This window comes from Sinocyclocheilus rhinocerous, unplaced genomic scaffold (genome assembly GCF_001515625.1).
Source record: "Sinocyclocheilus rhinocerous isolate Xijiao unplaced genomic scaffold, SAMN03320098_v1.1 scaffold185, whole genome shotgun sequence".
NCBI lineage: Eukaryota > Metazoa > Chordata > Actinopteri > Cypriniformes > Cyprinidae > Sinocyclocheilus > Sinocyclocheilus rhinocerous.
This window is the reverse complement of record NW_015662163.1, coordinates 611,728-629,569: the sequence shown is the minus strand read 5'-3', so window position 1 is coordinate 629,569 and position 17,842 is coordinate 611,728. Positions and strand designations below refer to the sequence as shown.

Below are 17,842 nucleotides of genomic sequence, written 5' to 3'. Positions count from 1 at the left end.
TTAATGTTTTGGAATGGCCAAGTCAAATTCCGGACCTTAATCCAGTTGAAATTTTGTGGAAGGACCTGAAGCAAGCAGTTCATAGGAGGAAACCCACCAACATCATAGAGTTGAAGTGCTTCTGTACTGAGGAATGGGCTAAAATTCCTACAAGCCCTTGTGCAGGACTGATCAGCAGTTACAAGAAACGTTACTTGCAGCTATTGCTGCAAAAGGGGGTCACACCAGATACTGAAAGCAAAGATTCACATACTTTTGCCACTCACAAATATTTAACACCGGATCATATTCCTCAATAAATAAATGACAAAGTATATATTTTTGTCTCATTTGTTTGATTGGATTCTCTTTGTCTACTTTCAGGATTTGTGTGAAAATCTAATTATGTTTTGGGTCATATTTATGCAGAAATATAGAAAATTCTAAAGGGTTCACAAACTTTCAAGCAGCACTGTATATCATCATATTTTGGATTTTAAAAAAATCCCATGCTTAAGTTTTTTGTCATTATAATAAACCCCTAATAGTGTATTATAATAGTAATGGCTAAATGAACACCTGCCAATCAAGTTCCATAGGCATCGGTTTGTAATATGTCATCATTAAAAATGCATTTTTTTCCTGAATGAGTAAGGCATTCCAATGATCTTACAGGTTAAGAACCTGCCAGTCATGAATGTGTTACATCAAAACTTTAAAATCATTACAATAATGTTTAAAGTGTATGACATAGATGTTTGAAATAGCATAACAACACCCTATTTGACATCTGTAGATTCCATTGCAACAGTTTTAATGCTTGCATCAGAATGTGAAGTTTCCACTGATTGCATTTATTGCCAAGGGCTGTGACTATGTTGGTTCATATTCAGGCAGGGCAAAGTGCACTTGCGTTATGGTGAAAGTCAGGTCATGATGTTAGGAATCTGGGTATTTGTTAAATCGATATTTTAGATTAGATTTCATAAAAGCTTGTTTTTATTACAAGCTTTAATATACAAAATATACATACATACATACATACACACACACACATATATATATATATAAGTCTATTAAGTCTACGTTGTAAATATTTATAATTTTATATTATTTAAAAAATATCAAGTCCCATATTATGTATTCTGTATTCTGTATGCTGATCATTTAGTTCCAAGGTGTAATCTGTATCTGGTTGGATAGTTTTAATTAGAAATAGTGATTCATTGCACTGAGTGGAAAACAAATGTGAACAAAGAATGCTTAGTTCCCGGTGATGATAATACAGTGTTTCATGTTTATGGGCTCTATATGTTTTCAGAAAAGAGGTGGAAGTTATCCGAGAGTCATTTCTGAGAGTTTATTATCACATGTCTGACATCAGTCCGCATCAGCAGCGATGAAGCAATGAGCAGCAACTCGGATTTGATTGCCCCATAAATACGTTTTTTTGTTTTTTTTTACTTTAAGGGGTGTGTGCAAACAAAATGACTCAAGTTCAAACTAAACTGGAGGATATAGCAAATAAAATGTCCAAAAGGGACTGTTTTTATTGTGGTTCATATGAAAGGGAGGAGTACAAAGCGTGGCACATCATGCAATGAAAGATTACAAAGCTTTTTATTAACTTAACCAACAAAAAGATGGTCTATAAGATTTAAGATTCAATGCACCTCTGACTCTGGTGGAGAATTTAAACCTTGGAAACAGGTGTTTGTTGATTTATGTATTTAGTCAGTTAGTTAGTATAGTTCCATATTAAGATTAAAGGTTATTTTCATGGCAAGATTAAAGTACTTTAATATAAAAGTACGCAAAAGTAGCCCTTAAAATGTCACAATAAAAAACAAATATCTTTCAATATGACATTTGATAGAAATTAAATTTTTTTAACTTAAAAAGGAAAAAAAATCCATGAAAAGTTGCATTAAATCACACTTTCTACTGAAAATCAATAAGCAGTGTCTCTATTTGTGCATGTATTTTTTTTATCACGACTAAAACCAGTCATGTTCAATTATTTCCTCTCAAAGTTCTCATGAATGTTAAAATGGTACTTTTAGTTCCTGTACAACCATACTTATAGTTTTGAATATTTCAACTATGAAATAGTTTTAAAAAGCAAACCAATGAGTTTGGTAGCAATTATTCAGAATTCTAAATATTTCCCTCTTTTTTTTCCCCTAAAGGGGAGTTACCAAAACTCAGGTACCGCCACCGCTAAGAGTTCTTTAGCAGCTTTGTTCTTTCCGAGGAATTTCAGGAAGCTTTTAAGATTATTATCTTCTCATGCAATTCCCACGTTTAATCAGTTCCAAAACATAATAATAACACATGTTTCCCTTGTACGAAATCCACCCACCTTCAAAATAATCATTCAAATCAGTAGAAAATGCTGAATCATTGCTCTCTGGCAGGATGAACTTGATCAGCCTCAGGGTTACAATCAGCACGTCTCTCAGGTTATACAGGTGCATCTCAATAAATTAGAATGTCGTGGAAAAGTTCATTTATTTCAGTAATTCAACTCAAATTGTGAAACTCGTGTATTAAATAAATTCAATGCACACAGACTGAAGTAGTTTAAGTCTTTGGTTCTTTTAATTGTGATGATTTTGGCTCACATTTAACAAAAACCCACCAATTCACTGAAATTGAATCCACCATCTCAACAAATTAGAATACTTCATAAGACCAATAAAAAAAACGTTCTTCAAGCGATGCCATAGAAGAACCATTCAGACAAAGGTTCTTTAAAGAACCATCTCTTTCTTACCTTTTTATAATCTGAAGAGCCTTCTTTCGACACAAAGAACCTTTTGTGAAACAGAAAGGTTCTTCAGATGTTAAAGGTTCTTTATGGAACCATTTAGACAAAAAGGTTCTTCTATGGCATCGTGAAGCACCTTTATTTTTAAGAGTGTACCGCAAATTTCTCAGCACAACCATAAATGGTGCTGGTTTTTGAGCATGTCAAGTACACTTTAAAAAGTAACAATGTTTTGGTGTTGCCTCATCTGAGGTAATCAGCTTGATTCAGTTGTATTTAATCACATCTGACTTGAATAAATCCAGCACAGAATGACTCAATCGCAAGTGGTATAGCTTTTTATTAATAAAGTATCAAAAACAAACAACAGACAGTCAAAATGAAGCCATACATGTCATATAAATATGTCATTGAATGTTGCAGGCCATTATCTTCTCAGTCATGACTTTTGGTAGCAATTGCACCTGAACACTTTGACATGGACACCAATGACGTGATTGATGAATTCTGAAAGCATAGCTTTGTTTTCATTACATATTTAATGTCAGTATTAGTACCACATTTTGTGGCATGCCTGTTTGAACAAATACAAAAAAAAAAAAAAAAAAAAAAAAAAAAGGAAAAAGCTACCTGACGCCTGCGTCACTTAACCTTTCAGTACATGACAGAACATACATTTAAACTATGCTCAAAAACATAAGGGAGAAGTTTGTGAAAAGATCAGGGGTTTTCCTCGGTTTAGCAGAAATGAGTGATTTTTATACTTTAGTACACCTTTCTGCAATATTAAGAAATGCAGTCACAGGGCCTGATCAGATGTCTTGTGGTGGGTGTTTCTTCACGAACAACATGGTGTGACACTAAAACTGCTTGACACGTGATCTAAGAACATAGTCAGACAATTAATAAGAGCTTTACTTTAAGTTTTTTTTTCTTTAGGACAAACCGAGCCAACAAAAATATGTTCTAAGAACATTTGGCTAAAATTCTCTCTGTTATTTCTGAATAAACTAAAAACAAATATGCAAATGTTAGAGAAAACATTAAGGCAAATCATGCTCTGTCTAACATTCCTGGAACATTACGTTTGAATGTTCTCTGAATGTTCTGAAACAAGTAGTAAGCAGTAACAAAGTCCAACTAAAACGTTTCAGAAAAAAAGACATTACAAGATGGTGCTAACACCAAATAAATTTCCATTCTATTAATGTTACTGGACATTTGCTCTTAACATTTCCAGAACATTAGCCAAAGTTCTGAGAACATTTCTTGTTAGCTGGAAGTGTAGAGGTTTGTGCATCTAGACAATAACAACACGCAGCTACAGTATATGAAAAATGCAACAACAAAAAATAAGCATGTCCTTGCTTTTTTTTTTTTAACAGTAGGCTGGCAAACGCAGACCTTCCTGATCACAGCATTGTAACAACAACATAGTCATACGGTTGAGGTGATAGCAGACAGGCTTTCGGTGAAGAAGAGTAGAAACTTCCTTGTAAGTAGCGTGCGGGACACCTCGTCGTCTCAAAGTCCACTCCGTGTCGACTTCCCTGTAATTTTATCTGTTTATTTAATGTGAGCTTCCTGTAATATATATATAGACCAAGTCCTGAGAGATTAGTAGCAGCTTGAAATACTTCATGTGGCATGAGGCCAGAGATAAATATGTAACTAAACTAAACAACTTCATAACCCTGTATGTCTTGCCAGTAAATGAAAAAGTTACACGCAAATTACTACATTTGTTTCCTCTCACTAGAATAGTACTTGCTGTCAAACACACCACCAGGGTTTCATTTAACCAACAAGCTGATAAATAAATGAAATCATGTTGTTCTAGCATCAACATGACATCAGGCTTTGGTGCATACAAAAAGCATATCATGTTAAACATACATACAATTACGAACACATTTAAATAAAATGTGACGCATCAAACGCCCTCCAACACTTTAGTGCTTTAACAGTCTCTTTCAGTGTACATCAGACCGACCTTGACTGGCATCATGGCAGGCACCCGTGTTTAGTCCTTTATAACGTGGGTGAACCTTCCAGCGTTCCTTGGCAAGGACTGCCGAACCATTAGCTTCTTGCCTGTACAGTTTGTGATTTAGAGATGGCCACAGCTAGTTGGTATTGAGGTGTGCGTTGGTCCACTTGTGGTAAGATTCAGACCTTGCAGGGTGGTCTCTTTGATTTGCTGGATGAAGAGCTTCCTCTCGTCTTCAGGGGTCTGGCCGTTCTGAGCTCGGACGATACAGGTGGGCCTATGCAGGTTGAGCATGTAAACTAGCTGCTGCTTTTGGTTCTTCAGCTCCTCAATCTGGGATTTCAACTCGGCATTGATGGACTCCAACTTCTCTGACTCCTGAATTAAAAGGAAAGCCATTTATAGAATACATATGAGTGTAAAATTCAAATATTTAATATAAATAAATAAATTAAAAAAAAATAATTGTAATATATTCTAAATAAAAAAATATATAAAAATAATATATAAATATATATAAAAATGTGTTTAATTAAACTTATATAATATAATAAATATAATTACCTTTTGTAAATGGTCTGTTTTCTCTTTTTTCTTGTTTCGGCATTTTGCTGCTGCAATTTTGTTTCTTTCCCTCCTTCTTTTTCTCCTGTCACTCTCCTCTGGAGTGACCTGAAATGACAATATTTATCAGATACGTTCAGATATACCTACATTGCGTAATAAATATTGATTTCATGAAAGCTGAAACTGCCTAATGATTCTGAATTAGGTCCACAAGTGGATGAACAAGTGAATTGTGCAAGCATGGCTTTTCTGCATGCGTGTTACTCAATATAACTAATGTGAAATACAAGAAATCACATTTGATTCAATGTTCTAACTGTAAATGAGTGGTTCTCACCTCCCGTTTCATCACAGGAAGTTCAGTGGGGCGTCCGGTGTTCATACACGCTCTGTCAGTGGTCAGGGTGCTCATGCCGTTGGACAGGCGTTTGTTGTGGATGGCGTAGCGCAGCTCCTCTTTCACTAATGGAGTGAAGTTGGTGAAGTCGTCCAGCGTGAGTGAGCCGGGCGGGGAGAGGCAGGGTACCAAAGCAGACGCACTGATCTCCAAGGGACCCAAACCAGGATGCTGAAGCATCATTCCGAAATCTAAAACATTTCAAGCAAGGAGTTAAATCATGGTCTTAATACGGAAACTGGATCATAGTAAACTTTCTGTAGTCAGTTATGAACTCTACCACCTTCTCTAAAAATGACTAGACTGCGGAGTTAACTGTAAAAAGTTAGTCATGTAATAAAAATGTAAAAATGCTACAGTGAAAAACTATTTTAAATCTGAAAATAATCATTAAAAATAATACATGTAATTTAAAAATTAATGTCAAGAAGTATTTCAGAAATAAAAAGCATGAATGTATATAATTCTATTAAATATATGCATATATTTATGATTTATTATAAACTATTTCGATTTTTATTCACAATTTATGGAGAAAATATCATATTTAACAAGGCAATAAATATACTGCTAAAATGTTTATATTTTATTATATTAATAATATAAAAAGTCCCCTTATGATTTAGTGCGTAAGGAGCATTTCCAAATCTTATTTTGTTTAGTAAATTAAATTATAGTATTATTTTAATGTTGTTGTGTATTGTTACCTTTATGGTGTTTTATGTATATAAAACTATCTTTATACTGTTATTATTCATAAACAGTTGCTAGAAAGTTAATTTTTCATAAGCTTAATGTTTAAAGTCATTTAGCCTTCAATTTTACCACATGTCTACATTTTGCAATGATTTTATAGTTCAGATTTTAATAGCTCAAATAAGTTAGTATATTAAAATAATACAATGTATTGACACGTACAATGTGCTAGCCCATCACATAATGTTTTAACAAAAATTAATGTCAAGAAGTATTTCAGAAATAAAAAGCATGAATGTATATAATTCTATTAAATATATGCATATATTTATGATTTATTATAAACTATTTCGATTTTTATTCACAATTTATGGAGAAAATATCATATTTAACAAGGCAATAAATATACTGCTAAAATGTTTATATTTTATTATATTAATAATATAAAAAGTCCCCTTATGATTTAGTGCGTAAGGAGCATTTCCAAATCGTATTTTGTTTAGTAAATTAAATTATAGTATTATTTTAATGTTGTTGTGTATTGTTACCTTTATGGTGTTTTATGTATATAAAACTATCTTTATACTGTTATTATTCATAAACAGTTGCTAGAAAGTTAATTTTTCATAAGCTTAATGTTTAAAATCATTTAGCCTTCAATTTTACCACGTCTACATTTTGCAATGATTTTATAGTTCAGATTTTAATAGCTCAAATAAGTTAGTATATTAAAATAATACAATGTATTGACACGTACAATGTGCTAGCCCATCACATAATGTTTTAACATCATCACAATATGTTATTTTAGGGTATTTTTTAGGTTCTGGCAACAGTTGTCTATATATATTGCATATACATTGAAGTTACATATAACTAATCTTATATAGAATATATCAGACAAATATTTTATTCATTTATTAATAAAAAAAAGTTATGCGATTACATTCAACTACTCGAATTATTTGTAAAATTATATGTTCTACTTGTATGCATTGCAGGTCTACAATCTTTATCAGTATAATCCGGTAAAATCATCATCTTTAACTGTTTAATAAACTCTAATCCGGTTACCATGAAATCTCGATGTGAGTAGCTAAAGTAAATGTGATTGTCGTAAATATTTTTTACTGTCGGCTATAACGATACGCCAACATAACCACATACAATTATCAGTTATCCAAATATTTCAACATAAGTTACCGCAACCCAGTTCCGCACGTTTTGTAACTATTCTAGAGGACTTAGACTATGATAAGAGAACAATTAAATACAAAAAACTATATAAATATAAACAGCATAAAAGACTACATTATGACTATAAAAGGAGCTATAATAAGTACAATCGCTTGACCCAAAACACAATTGTATCGAAATCAGTCACTGGCTGAGTTTATTTATTAGAACATAGCGTAGACATTTTCCAGTGTTTTCTAGAACCCCATAAATAACAAGTGAAACAATGTTGTCACTCACCTTGTTTTGACTGAATAAACGCGCGTGTTGTGATGCTCTCCTCCGACTAGAGTGTTCTCGCGCTCAGCTGGTAAAGTTACAGTTGTCGCCGGCTCGTTGCATCACCTCTTTTTATGGAGGACGTGAACTAGCTACTACGGGGGGCGGGGCGTGTGACGTCACCCTATTTATAGTATCACGAACGCTGGCTTTGCGATGATGCAATCAGGCAACCCTCTGTGCGCACCATAACTGGGCAAGCTCAGCCCCTGCCCTCTCCGCACTATGGAGGAATCGAAGTCGTAGCCTGACATGTTAACCTAATGAGCAAATAAATACATACCCGTGTAATGACATGGGATCTCTGGTATGCTCTAGTGTAACGTACTGAATAGTTGTGGAAAAAAAGACATGGGAGAGGAGAGATTGACTGGGTAGTCGGTCAGAATGAGAACAGAAAATCACTCTCACTCTGTTAAACACACTCATATTTTGTCTGTTAATGGAGAATTGTATGAAGATGGAGAGAAGATCCCAAGGTCAGTGTGTTGCAGTCTTTTATTTAGTCTGTTTAGTCTTTTAAAGTCCGTGAATGCTGGGTTAAATACAACCCAGCACTGGGGAAAAAATGGGCTGCTATTGGGTTGTTTTGACCCAGTGGTTGGGTTACTACCCAGAAGGTTAACCCAACCGCTGGGTCAAAACAGCCCAGTTGCTGGGTTTGTCCATATTTCACCCAGCGCTGGGTTGTATTTAACCCAGCATTTTTTAGAGTGTGATCATTTGGTTTTGCACATCCACCAAAAATGTTCTCACCATTTAACATCTTAATGTCCAGCCGTTTAACTTGTCCCAGTAATTTCTATGATTTACACTCAAGTTTTCAGAGGTTGATTTGATTTTCTTTGTCAGTAATTAAATTCAAAGATTGAAGTTATCAGTGTAATTTTGGCACCACTTTGATTTTACAGAGCGCATGTTTTTAATTTTAGTGAGTTTAAATTTGACTGTGTGTTCAAAAAAATATAATTTAAGGTTGTAAATATAATTCTAGTAAATATTGCTGCATGCAAGTTTAGACATGGCTTTATTCTATTATAATTTGTATTAGCCTATTTTTAACCTTTTCTGAAATCCTAGTTTATCTGTGGGGTGAAACCAGTGTTAAGCTAGTGGATATGAGTAGTTGTTTTTTTTTAGTAGTTGTGAAGAGTAGTTGTGTTTCCATTAATGTTGCCTTTAATTTCCATTGTTAAAACAGATGGAGGTGTTTTAGAACAGACAGGATTATTTCTTTATCTTTGTAATATTAAAATAAATTACCCCAAAAAAAGGAACACACACACACACACACGTCTGGTCAGCTATCCTTGTGGGGACTCTCCATAGGCGTAATGGTTTTTCTACTGTACAAACCGTATATTCTATTGCCCTACACCAACCCTACACCTAAACCTACCCCTCACAGAAAACTTTCTGCATTTTTAGATTTTCAAAAAACTTCATTCTGTGTGATTTATTAGCTTGTTTACCCGTGGGGACCACAATTTAGGTCCCCACTGTGACACGAGTCCCCATGAGTCTGTGTGTATTCAGGTTTAAGTCCCCACCAGAATAGAAAAACAGGTACACACACACACACACACACACAGTCATGTTTGTTTCTGTGAAATGTGGGGACTTTCCATAGACTTATATTACTTTTATACTGACCCAACAATATCCCCTAACCCTAAACCTGCCCCTTACAGAAAACCTGTTTGCATTGTTACACTTTCAGATATACATCATTTACTATATTTTTTTTCCCACGTGGGAACCACAGGCAAAATTTCAGGTTTTACAATCCTTGTGGAGACATTTGGTCCCCACAATGTAGCATAAATAAGTACACACACACACACAAATAATCAACAAATAATTTGCCATATAAATCTACTAAATAATCAGATAAAGAAAAAGGTGATGAAGCAAATGTTAGAGCTCATAGTTTTTGTCTGTTTACTTTGATTTGTGGTGGATAGATGTTCAGTGGAATGATTTTGAAGTGATTTCAGGGAGTGGGCAGTCGGCAGTGTCTGCATTCCTCTACTGGATGTGAAGCACAGCTCTCTTGCTCTAGTTGGGTCATTACACAACAACAAGCTCTTACCTCTGTGTTCTGGAAATTTCCAGTGATCTCTCTTCACCAGTCCTGGTGCAATCACTACTAAAACACTCCCTTATTACAAACAATTATGCTTGTACACACAATAGTGTTACTAAGGAGGCATGTCTAAACATGACACAAAGATTAAACATGGCAATATTTATTTTCCCCAATAGACATGATGGCTGTCAGGCTTAAAAACTAATTTCTCAGAATTAATGAATCTGAGTTTTGAATAAGTTCCATTTGACTTATAGCAAAGACTTGAATATGAACTATTGTAAAGTGAATTTGCTGTTGTTTTGACATCTACCGATATATATGGAAATAACTATTACTGTAAGTTTTTATATGAGAGAATTAGATTCAGGTTTTTTAAAAATAGCATTTCATGTGGTTTCTGATTTTGCCCTTTGTGGTTTATTTTTCCTTGTTTGCTTTTTCCTAAAACTCAAAGAGATACATTAAAAAAATTATATTATGAAGTGAATTTGTTGCTTTTTCCTAAATTGATATCTGCCGATAAAATATATGAAGATATGAAAATGAAGATACAGTTTGGTCTCAAAAAGACTTTTAAACAAAGTAAAACCATTTTTATCTCAATAAATTTTTTTTTTTTAAACTTTTGTTACGAAAAGTAGTTTGGTAGGTTTTAAAATTGTGAAACAGTCTCTGTGTCTCTGTATGTGAATTGTTTGATTCACGGTTGTATGATTCGTTTTTTAACATTATTGTATATTAGGCTACTTTTATTAATATATTAATTAATTTATTTTTAATTATTAATCTTTGTTAGTGTTTTTTCTTCTTCTCACTCTAGTTCGAGGTGGTTCTAATATTTGTTTCTGTTTAAAATCAGTTAAAAAAATTTCTGAAACAATAAATGTATTGTTCACCATTAAGACATAATATTATTTCTGGTTGTCAAATGTCCATAGTTAATGTGATGAACTACAGCTGTGCTTATTCTGTTGGACAGCTGTGTGAACTTGATGGGAACTGACTTCAAACATTTAATATCAAGTTGACACCAGTTGGTTAAAAGTCATAAAAATGACTTTGAAAAGGGAAGTTAGTTCTGTGAAATGGTCTCGTATATTATTTGTTGGCAGATGTAACTTGGTTTGATTTTATGTGGTCCAATGCAATTAAACACATTAATTTTTATATGTGGCTTAATTATTTTTCGTGTGTTTGGTATATATGTCTACAAATTACAGACATAATATCTTATGAAATGTTTTAATTTAAGTACTACATCAACCAAAATCACAAATACAACTGGTGCTGTTAAAACTGAAATGATGCTTGTGATTTTTACAAAGCAAATGTGTCCATAAATACATTAAATATTGTAAAGATTTACAGGCTGAGCTAGATACTAAGGTAAATTTATACTAATATTTTTTAATGAGACATAATATTCAGTTTGTTTATGTTTAAGCTAAAAGTGTATACCAGACATGTGTGGACCCATCCGAACGATCTATATCTAAAACCTTACACAGAGCTTAATATAGCAGTATTCACCATCTTATCGTCTCTTTATCATATCTGGGAGGGCAGAGTCACATCATAGAGTTCAAGTTGTGCTCCATCGTATAAAGTTAAACAGGTGTCTAAAGGCCTGCGGTCATTTTGTGTCTGGGACATGGATACAGCTGTTATGATGTCAATACTGACCTGTTAGCTATTAATACACAGTGAAGATTCAGAAGAAGTGATTTCACACTTCCATCTGTTACGTGATGATTGTTGTCTATCAACTAAAATGTGAAAAGTTTGAGTAAAAGAAAAGCCAGACAAGATGAAGGTCCTTATATTAAATATAATATAGGATCCTCTCCATTCAGTTTCTTTTTTTTACAGCCGTATTTTTAAAAGTCTTTCAGTTTTGTTTTTATGACATCCCCACTCAAAGTATCTTTATTGTTGATCTGAGTCTAATCAGATTTTTTTTATAAGAATACACAGTCACGTTTTTAAAGGAGGTCATTTGTTATGTATGTCTTTATGTATGTATGCATTTATTTATAGAATTATTATAAATATATAGAAAGAGGAATCATCATTAAATCACAGTAGAATCACTTGATGCACTATAATTTTATGATTATTATAATGCTGCCTATGTCTTTCATTTGGCTTCATTTTCATTTTGAAAAATATTTGTATTTTGTACAAAGTGTTTATCTTTCACTTTTGTTTGTACCATGCATACACTATTTAAATCTTCACAACCAGCATCATCATTATAATGAAAAGTATATAAAATTTGTCCTAATTATGTCTATGCCATGTATACTATTTTCTGAAGCACAAAAAATACAAATGAAAAAATAAATAAAATAAAGCAAAAGAACGAAAGAAAGATCGAAAAGACTGATATTTTTATTCTTCCTTTTCTTTTCTTATTTTATTCTCTTTCCAATTCCATTTAACTTGATGTGCTCATTATGAAAAACCAAGGCTTGTGGTTTTACTAATTTCAAACAAGAACATAGTTTTTTTCAACAGATTATTTTAATAATTGAATTTCCCTTTATTGCATTTTCTTCTTATGTTTTATTTTTTTTTTTAACTCCGAATGATATGGCCTTTGTGTCACAGGCTCAGGTTAAACAGCGCACAAAGCACTTTCATAAGAAGCACAGACTGCGCATTGTTTCTTTAAGACAAGCACTCGAGTATTCTCGCCAGGGGAGAACACGTCATCCTTCCGGGAAATTGAGACTACAGTAATCCTGAGACTGTCCCTTGTTTTCTAGGCTTGGAGGTGAGAAGTCAAATCACCCTTTTCCCAAAACATCACGAGTGTGAAACGAAACGTATATTGCTGGAATAATGAAAGCAATCGGCATCGATATTTTGATGTGCACTTTCGGTCTGACACATGGCATTCCAGTCAAACGTTAGTCATCGAAAACGCCTGATGGTTTCTCTATAGATGCCATTAAATCTACAAATCTAATGATAGAGTACAGCATCTGTTAGTATACCATGTAGCACACTAGGAACACAGTCGATACCTTTATATAGGCTATAGGATTATATTTTGTGTATTTGTGTGCAACTATGCCCCACCCTTTAGATTTATACATCAACCGACTGCAGTCAGAATAATATAATACCAAAAATATAAACATCCATATCGAAAGTATTACAATTATTTTCTAGACAACACTGAAACTAAAATTAAATAATTTGTTTGCAATTATTTTGTTATAATGTGGCAAGGTGTAGTGATGAACATCAAACTCATTCCTAAACTAACATTTACACATAAAAGTAGTAGTATTTATGGTATTTATCAAGACCCATAAATGGGTCACGTGTCTGATGTAGAAATATGGCTTGTACTAATATAATATTTGGTTCTGTGTCACACTTTTGTTGTTGTTTAAGTATTTACAAATTATTAGTTCATAATTTGCATATTGTTTGGGCTATACGCAGTTCAGGTTCATTAAAAAAAAAAAAAAAGTCTGATTTATAGATGTTTTGTTAAGTTGTATACAATAAACCAGTTTTATCATATGTCAGATTGTCACAGTGTCCAAAGTAAAATCTGGGTATTGAAGCAAAACAAGTCACTCCAGGTGGTTTAAGGGCTTCTACATCATAGACCTCAAAATGACTAAATAATAACCTACATTTCAAGTCTGACGACATGTGGTTTATTCTTTTTTATTTCTATATTAAGCGTTTTGTATGGGTTGAGATTAATATTTTTCAACCAGCCTTGTCAGTGGATACGGAACGTACACAAGCTTCTTGAACTTGTTTAATATAATATAATATAATACGTATTTTTTCCTTTTTTTAATTAATTTGTAATGGTAATATTACAAGGTACATTGTCTTAAATGACTCCGCAATATGTATAGCATCACTTGCTCAGTATAAATGTTGACACTGCTTTCTCTAAATAATAGTTTATATAGCTTCCCTCTTACATATGTGACATAGACAGCTGTAGGCCTCATAGTTATTTATAAAGTCCCAGTTAACTCCGTGTTACCTTCACACTGCCCTCACCCTGGTACACGCACCACAGCACTGTGTACATGTTTACACCGGCTGCGTCCATAGCGACGGACTCCCGCCCAAAGGACTTTCGTCGCAGACAGTCGAAGTAGGGAAAGCCAGGATTCCCAACCACGTCACAGGCCGTGCCTCATTTCTCTCTCCAGCAGGCCTCTGTGCTGCGTTTTGTTATTTCGGTCCTATGTGCAAACAGCAAGTAGGGTGGGAGCAAATACCTAAAGGTCATTCCCCACTAAAGCATAAATGCCTTACGTAATTCATAAGGAAACCAAATTGAATCACGCTCGGAACGTAGTACATGTAATGAAACCCATTTAGCGAGGACTTCCTCTTTTCGGAGGCACTCATTTTCCTGTCTTCGGTTTTTGGATTCCATTTAGAATGAAACTTCTATGTATGGTAACGTAAACTACGTTCTGTACTATCTGCTTCCAGGGGATGTGAAAGTAAATTGCTGCTTGTTCTGTGACTAAGGAAGTTTTTTATGATTTTTTTTTTCTCATTCCACATCCAGTGAGCATCCGAGCAGTACCTCAGGCAAACCTCATTTTCATCATTCATTTCCCATTCCTCACTTCCTCACCAATTTGCTGTAAATTCTAAGAACTGGATTAATTGGGACATTTGACTTCTTCCTGGCATGTAGAACGTAACGCTCTAATTTCTGGTTTTTTATTTCAAGCAGGGAATTGAAGCAACACAGGCCTTCTATAAAAACTGCCACACTTAGTCTTTAAGAGCCACGTCATATTTAAAAAGTCACATGACTGCCTGTAAAGGATCTAGCTGTGAGTGATATAAAATTGATACGGTGAGCACAGAGCTGCACGAGAGGTTTCGGCCAATCAGCTTGCTAAGGTGAGATGACATCATCTGATCGCTCTGTGGTATGACTACAGTATGCATCATTGCAGCATAGGATTAATAGTTAATGATAATCCCTTGAGATCAGCCAATCAGAGCGAGAAGAACATGGTCAGGGCATGTCCACAACCAGCAACACAGTGCGGGACTGAAGCCAAATCCCTGTGTTTTGCCTTACCTGTGATATTAGTCTGTTTATATCTGAATCAAGGTAAGTGCATATACACACTAACTTTTACAAGAGATTCAGTGCTGGTAAAATTATATAAAAGATTGTTTCTAAAAATGCTTACATTTCAGAGCACAATACAGTAGACCATTTTTCAGCATGTATTATTTTCAAGCCTGCATATATGTCATAAATCTCAATTTGGTAGAATATTAACTTGCACAAGCTCAAGTGATGATGAGTTCAGTGTGTGCAGTCTGACATCATGATGAGTCAGAGAGTAACAGGACTCTGGAAATGCAGGTAGAGGCAGATGAGTCATAATCTCAAAGAACAACAGCAAAACAAAAATGCCCTGTGCCAGTTTTTCCTGGTTGTTATCTAAAAGACAAATTCACTTTTATAGATAAAAAAAAAATGTACATACACTCTTAAAAATAAAGGTTCTTTATTGGCATCAATGGATCCACAAAGAACCTTTACCATCCATGGAATCTTTTCATTCCACAAAAGGTTCTTTAGATTATTAAAATGTTCTTCACGCTAAGAGGTGAGAGGCTGAGAGGTTCTTTGGGGAACCAAAACTGGTTCTTCTATGGAACTGCTGTGAAACCCCCCTTTTGGAACCTTTATTTTTAAGAGTGTAGTGTTTTTTATGCATTGTCTATGTCCAATGCAGTGTTGAGATGCTGCAATTATTAAAGGGAGTTTTATGTTTAAAAATGTTTAATATAATGCACACTCACATGAAATGAAGACTCTATACATATGTGTAACTACCGGTAATTAAAAGCTCATTTATTTTACATGTTGCGATCACATGACCAAAAGCGATTGTTGCTGCATTAAAGTTCAAGTTTATTTGGACAAAATGATTGGTTAATTTCATATTTCTTTCTTCCTTCATTCACTGGCAAACATATGAAGGTTTTCTTAGCACTAAACCAAAATAAAGTGCACAGACTGCACACAGATGTGTCAATTATGTTTTATCCATTTTATCAAACTCGCGCTTCTCTGAGGACTTATGGGAAATGATATGTTGCAGAAGACTGTCATCTTATAAACCCCGGCGTTTTCAAACTGGGGCCCAGAGACACTCGGGGCCGCAAGGGATTAATTGAATTATAAAAATAAGAAAGAAATACAAATTCGATTCAAATAAATAAATAGATATAACAAATAATGCATCTAACTGTACAGTGCTATAATGAATAATGAATGAACTAAATGTTTTCCAAATAATAATTTTACATTTTAGGATGGGGTCTCTTGCACAAGGATGATCATATTTAGGGGTCTGTGGCTTCTAAAAGAATAAAAACCACTGTTATAAACCAGTTAAACGAATCATATGTTTTGACAGTCAATATTCTTCATTAACTATATACACATTGCATACTAAATTGTGATTTCTACATTCATAGCATGATTATTTAAAGGTGAAGCGTGTTATTTCTGCACCACATCAACAGGTTTCAAATTCTGACCTCATTCTTAAATATTTGGTTATATTCTTTGTCTTGCACTGTTATAAAAGCATTTGGCCATGTTATACAATATTTGAGTATTTTGTTCACACGACAAGAATAATAAGTTATAGCCCAGAAATTAACCATAAACCTGCACTGTAGGCTATCATTTGCAAACAGAGATAATGTTATTCAAATTTTTTTAATGATTACAAGAAGACGTTTCCCTTATATTCCTGTACTTGATGTAAACAGTTTCAGTAAAAAGGTCACGGGACAGAACCAAAGACCCGTGTCATGTGATGAAGGGGAATTTCCTGTTTGCTGATACACAACAAAGAGCACGCTGAGCACGGAGCGAGTCATGTGACTGGAGGTGCTACAAGTGGCATTTGCTTTGTGGAAAACACCCTCGTAGTTATTCAGCATATTCAGCCGGCTTATGCAACAATGAGCCAATTCTTGTTGTTTCCTCTATATATAGCTCATCCCTTGTTAAACAAACTGTCATAAGCATGACCAGTGCAGTTTCATTCGTCTAACCCATAATTATTGGCAAATTGACGTCATGTTTTTATAACCTTTGAATCACTAAATTTCTGATCTCCTTTTCTTCTATACTTGACTTTTTTTTTTCGGTATCGGCTGTGGTATTGGCCACAAACTGACCCACATAGCTGCCCGAAAGATGTCTCAATCTGATGTAATTTACTTGTTTTCTCCACATGCTTGTGCTCAGTACTGTTACTGATACTTGCACAAGACTTGCTGAGCTCAGAACCTGACTATACCGCAGATGCTTTCTTATCCAAAGTAATATACGGTACACTTACTATTGTGACAGTCAACTCCGCATTAAAAGGGATCAAAAATGAAATCCAGTCAACCTCATGTTATTCCAAACCTTTTTTCTGTGGAACATTTCTCAAATTTCCCAAAATGATTTTATGTTCCATAGAGGAAAAGAAGTCATACAGGTTTGGAATTACGTAAGGGTGAGAAAATGATGACAGAATTTACATTTTTGGGTGAACTATTTCTTTTAACTGCTTATTAGCTCAGATTCTACCACATCCCTAAAATCTAGATGACTGTGAAAGTCTTCATTTGACTGACTTTTGCTTTATAAAATAACATTTTCAATAGTGCTGTCAAATCGATTAATCGCGATTAATCACATCCAAAAATAAAAGTTTGTTTAAATAATGTGTGTGTACTGTGTATCTTTATATGTAGGCCTATATATAAATACATATATATATATATATATATATATATGTATAT

General features: G+C 34.1%; 1 protein-coding gene across 1 annotated transcript; it reads right to left on the bottom strand.

The window, feature by feature from the left end:
- Window positions 1-3,071: 3,071 nt before the first annotated feature.
- Window positions 3,072-7,963, bottom strand: atf3 (activating transcription factor 3). The gene is made up of 4 exons (XM_016537621.1): window positions 7,876-7,963; window positions 5,644-5,894; window positions 5,304-5,411; window positions 3,072-5,117 (listed from the first exon to the last, which is right to left on the bottom strand). Exons 2-4 carry the CDS (start codon window positions 5,884-5,886, stop codon window positions 4,860-4,862), a joined length of 609 nt encoding a protein of 202 aa, XP_016393107.1. The 5' UTR covers window positions 5,887-5,894; window positions 7,876-7,963; the 3' UTR covers window positions 3,072-4,859.
- Between the last annotated feature and the right edge of the window lie 9,879 nt (window positions 7,964-17,842).